Here is a 5,000-nt window from a genome sequence, read left to right as displayed (position 1 = left end):
CGGAGCGCCGAGGGATACAATTACCGCTGTGGAAACAGGAAGTGAAGAAGACCATCTGCATCATCAGATATGGATGGATAGTATTGTTTGAGTCTCCAGTTACTCGGAGTGATCATTTATTCACATCTTCTTCTGCTTGTCTTTGCTGCCGCGGTTCTTCTTCTTCTTCTTCTTCTTCTTCTTTTTCTGCAGCTGCTGCTGCTGCCGATTCGTATGACTATAGCTGTTGGCCACTGTCATGCTGGTGTTGTTGTCGAAAGAAGATATCAGATCTTGTGGCACGTGGGTTCTTTTGTTTGTTTGTTTCTTGAAAATATGTCTATTTGTTTGTTTGTTTCTTGAAAATATGTATATTCACTGTTCACAGTATAAGCATACAGAACGCAGCAACGACTGCGGCTTACAGTACATTTTGTTTATAACCAAGCCGGCCGTAAGGAACGTCTGGAGACTGATGTTAATCATTTGCCGACTTATGACAGCCTTAATGGGAGAAAAACCCCGAAAACCTCAACCATCTATTCAACACAGTCATTTCACCCACCCTAGGAAGACATTGTCGGGAATGGTCAGAGGGCAAAACTGATGCGGAAGTGAAGCTACTCATAGAAGAAAACAGCAAAGAAAAGGACATCATCATATACACATATGGTTCAGTCACCAAAGACCAATCCGGTTGGGGATTCACTGCGAAATAAAATGGAAAAACAATTAGGGAAGAGAATTCTGCCTACAAAGTCACAACTTCCAGCCTAACGATGGAAGTTGAAGCTGTGACACATGCCCTCCAGTGGCTATCGTCTATCCATATGCCCGGAAACCAACATGCCATGATTCTAACCGACTCAATGAACCTCATACAGAAAATTGAAAATGGAATGGGAAGCCCAGAGTGGCATAAGGCAATGCGCAACTTTCAGATTAAAAAAACGTACATGGTCATACTGCCCGGGACATGCAGGTGTTTAGGAAAATGAGCGAGCTGACAGACTTGCTGGTAACGCAACAACAACGAGCGGCCTACATCTAGAAAAATCGGAAATCTTCAGAAAAGTAAAAACATATCAAAAAGAACAGGTACAAGGCCATCACACCATCGATCGCCTCAAAGAAACAAAGGTAGAGAGAGGGAGCGGCAGTAAGTCTAGCATGAAAGGTAGAGCACGATGCTTTGCAAATCAAATATCGGCATCATTTCCAAACCTACACTGCGCAAATTTCTTCAAAACGGAACAAAGTCTCTGTGGGCTTTTCCAAATACAGTAGACTGAGCAACACACTAGACGCCACGTTCTTGGCATCAGAGATCTTTTCCCACCCCTCTTGCGGCCAATCAGTGACAGCCTCTGTACGTGTGTGTGTGTGTGTGTGTGGGGGGGGGGGGGGGTAGAGGATGAGGTATGCATGTGTATGCATGCCTACACTGTGGGAGCAACGGAATATTGGAACGTGCGGGTGTGCATATATATATATATATATTTGTATATATGTGTATGGGGGGGAGGGGGGGGAGTGGGAGATATGGGCGTATGTGTGTGTGCTTGTACAAGTAAGTGTGCCTCTGTGTGTGTGTGTGTGTGTGTGTGTGTGTGTGTGTGTGTGTGTGTGCCGTGGAAGCTGCGACACGTAGCCAAGAAATGAGTGTGTGGAGGAGGGGGGGGGGGTAGAGGGGGTGCAGGGTAATGTGCGTGTGTGTGTGTGTTGGGGCTCATGTACGTTTATGTATATTTGATTGTGCTTTCATATCTGTGAAACTGCATGTTTGGTGCATATCTGTTATGCATATGTGTGTGTATGTGTGAATGTGTGTCTGCATGTTTTACATTTATTTGCTTATTTATCATCATTGTTGTCCTTTTTTATTTATTTATTTATTTTATTCTATTTTATTTATTTATTTATTTATTTGTACACTCATAGTTGACTTCACCAAGTTTTTCCGCCTTATAAATATTATTATTATTCGTAGTAGTTCTTTTTTATGTATTTATCTATTATTTATGTATTTACTTATATCTTTTTATTTTATTATTTTTTTTTTAACATTTCTTGTCAGGCATCTGCTTGGCAGATGTGGTGTAGCGTATATGGATTTGTCCGAACGCAGTGACGCCTCCTTGAGCTACTGAAACTGAAACTGAAACTGAAACTGACAGCCTTAAAAGCAGAGGCACGTTTGGACACTTCAAATGTCAGAAACCATCAGAATATCTTTTGATACAGTCACTTTGAGAGAAAATCATTAAATTAACAACTACAATATTAACAAAACATCCTCGTCCAGACTGACCCAGTCTTCTGGAATCAGATGACACTGAACATAGAATACTTCTTCGGTCTGCAGGCAATACTGTTTGTAACCCAAGAAGACAAGTCAATGTCGTTGAAAGATGTCATTTGCTAATTATACTCCTTTTTCATTTTCAGAATCGCAAACGGAAAACCAGCAGTGGACGCAGCAGGTGTTACCTTGGTGGGAGTGCCTGTGTCAACAGGGCCTGGCTGACAGAGCACTGGTCAATATTAGTCATCGTCCGCACACCCACCCACACACACACACCCACACCCACACCCACACCAACTGCGCCTCAAAACTTCATAGACTCCATGCGGTTTTCAAACTCGTACCACTTCGAAGATTAAAGGTCTTGCGGTGACGTCAATGACTTGGGCAAGTCTTTCAGTGATTGGAAGTTACCACCCAGCGACGACATCTACTCTGCCTTAGGGTGAGCGGACACTTCCATGAGGTGTTTCGAATCTTCGGATCCGTTTTGCCCAGAGACGTCAGTTTCTGTAAATATATGTGTGTTGCCATAGGTCACGCAACAACTCCACCTGATGCAGTTGAAAAGATCAACAGTTCCATGCAGTGTCCTACCATTCTAAACAAGTCTTGTTGAGAAGTCGACAACCATGTGTATCTTTGTGCGTTCTTTGATTACGCTTCATAGTTGTTATGCTTATTTTTTTCTTTTAAGTGTTTGCATTTAGAGAAACGTCTTCAGGTGTTAGATTAGGTCACGTTTACCGAGACGCTTTTACTGGCGAATAACTTAAAAAAAAACCCAAAAACATCTCCCTTACAAAAGGAAGTACTCTTTACTTCTGTCTAGTCATACGTCAAAACGAAAGTAACAACATCAGAATAATAGAATTATGCAATGAAATCCTTTTGGGTGCATCTCCCTCATGCATAAAACTGATGCTGTGTGATTGCTGTTTAACAATTTATCGCTGGCCACAAATATACACAAGACGAGGGATGATATAACCATTCTGTTAGCTAACTTTCAATACAACGATGTAAATGCCTAGCTCTTGTTTCAGTTCTGTAGATTATATAATTGAAAAGACACTCAACCGACAGACCTGGAGGAATCTGGTGAACAGTTCTTCTGTGCGGAGCGGAGCCCCAATGAATCTTCAAACAATTAAGGAAAAAGAAGAAAATAACATATAGAATAAAAGGACAAACAAAGATACTCACGGGAACGTCGCCCAGGTCTGGGTTCGTGCGCCATGGATTCCATGAAGGACCTGAAGGAGTGGCTGATGACCAAGTGCAGACTGTCGGGCATCCAGAACACGCTGAAGCCCCCGGACCCCAACGAGACCAAGTACGTCAGCAACATCGTCACGCCCCACTCCATTCCGGAGTTTGTCATCCCGGGCTCCAACGAGTCGTCGCGCAACCCCAGCATCTGCTCCAGTGACGACATGAGGAGCCACTCCAGCGGTATGAGCGTCACGTGCTCCCCCAGCACCTCCCCCGCCGTCTCCCCCCGCAACTCCGTCACCGTGCTGACAGTGCCCGAGAACAAGTCCCCCGTTAGGGTGCGCTCCGCCCCCGTCACGCCGCGACGAGACTCGCATGGGTTCCTACGAGATTTCGGGGTCCGCTCTTTCAGCAGCAGCAACAGCCAGCATCCAGGACCTCCTCCTTCCAAGACAGCAGACCAGTCGGTGGAGCAGACTCACAGCACGGTGGTGGAGGGCCCACACCTCAGAGGCAGGGTCAACTCCGGGTACTCCTCCCTCAAAGAGAACACGCGGACCCAGCGCCGGCAGTCGCTGAACCAGAGGCTGGAGGCCGACAACAGGTACCACCGAGGCTTCATGCGTCGGCCCTTCCGCTCCCACGAGTCTCTCTTCTCCAGCGACCCCTCAGGGGCGGCGTCCGTGCTGCCCGAGCACAGCTGCATGTCGGGCACCAGCTCCCCGAGAAGGTTCTCCCCGGGCATGACGGACCAGAACGACTACCTTCCCTTGAGGGAGTCCTTCCGGCGCTCCCAGCGCTACTACCGGAGGAGGTCCTCGCTGGCGCAGACCGATATGACCACGGCGCTGTGGAGGCAGAACTCCGACCTGGGCTTCGGCGGCGAGAGCCCCTCCCGCCGCATCCCCGTCACCACCCTCATGACCCCCATCCACCCCTCCCACTCCTTCAAGCGCCACTCCGCCCCCTCCGCCGCTCCGGCCTCCTGCGAGCCTCCCGCCGGTAGCCATGGCAACGAGGAGCACGAGGCCTGCAGCAGCGGGGGCGTGACGTCATCGCGCGAGGAGCGGGGAGGGGTGGTGGTGGAGGAGCACAATGGGGAGGGGGGCGGCAAGACGGTGACGGAGAGGGGCGACATCAAGTTCTCCTTCCAGTACTTCCCTGCCACCCGCAGGCTGAAGATGCTGCTGATCCGGGCTGAGAACCTCCGCTTTCCAGAGCGGCCCGACATCGTCACCAACCCCTTCTTCAAGGTCAGTGATTGGGTGTGGGTGTGGGTGTGTGTGTGTGTGGGGGGGGGGAGGGCGGACAGGAGAGGATGAGGGAGGGTGGAGGAGGAGCACGGCTCCAGCCAGCAAGAGAGGGTGGAGGAGGAGCACGGCTCCAGCCAGGAAGAGAGGGTGGTGTTGGAGTCGGTGATAAGTCGCGCATGCACGGCTTGTTTTTGTTGTTGTGTTTTCTGTATCGATAAAAGCACTTTGCACCTGCGGCTGAACAGAAT

At 48.6% G+C, this 5,000-nt stretch overlaps 1 protein-coding gene across 1 annotated transcript in view; it reads left to right on the top strand.

Annotated features, from left to right (window-relative positions):
* Positions 1-5,000, top strand: part of LOC143282364 (uncharacterized) — a 104,459-nt gene that overhangs the window by 16,425 nt on the left and 83,034 nt on the right. Inside the window, exon 2 of the mRNA XM_076587979.1 lies at positions 2,428-4,752. Coding sequence (XP_076444094.1) covers positions 3,523-4,752 — 1,230 coding nt within the window. The 5' untranslated portion in view covers positions 2,428-3,522. The remainder of the gene's footprint in view (positions 1-2,427; positions 4,753-5,000) is intronic.

This window comes from Babylonia areolata, chromosome 5 (assembly GCF_041734735.1).
Source record: "Babylonia areolata isolate BAREFJ2019XMU chromosome 5, ASM4173473v1, whole genome shotgun sequence".
Lineage (NCBI taxonomy): Eukaryota > Metazoa > Mollusca > Gastropoda > Neogastropoda > Buccinidae > Babylonia > Babylonia areolata.
The sequence above is the reverse complement of the archived record's forward strand: the minus strand, read 5'-3'. Positions and strand labels throughout refer to the sequence as shown.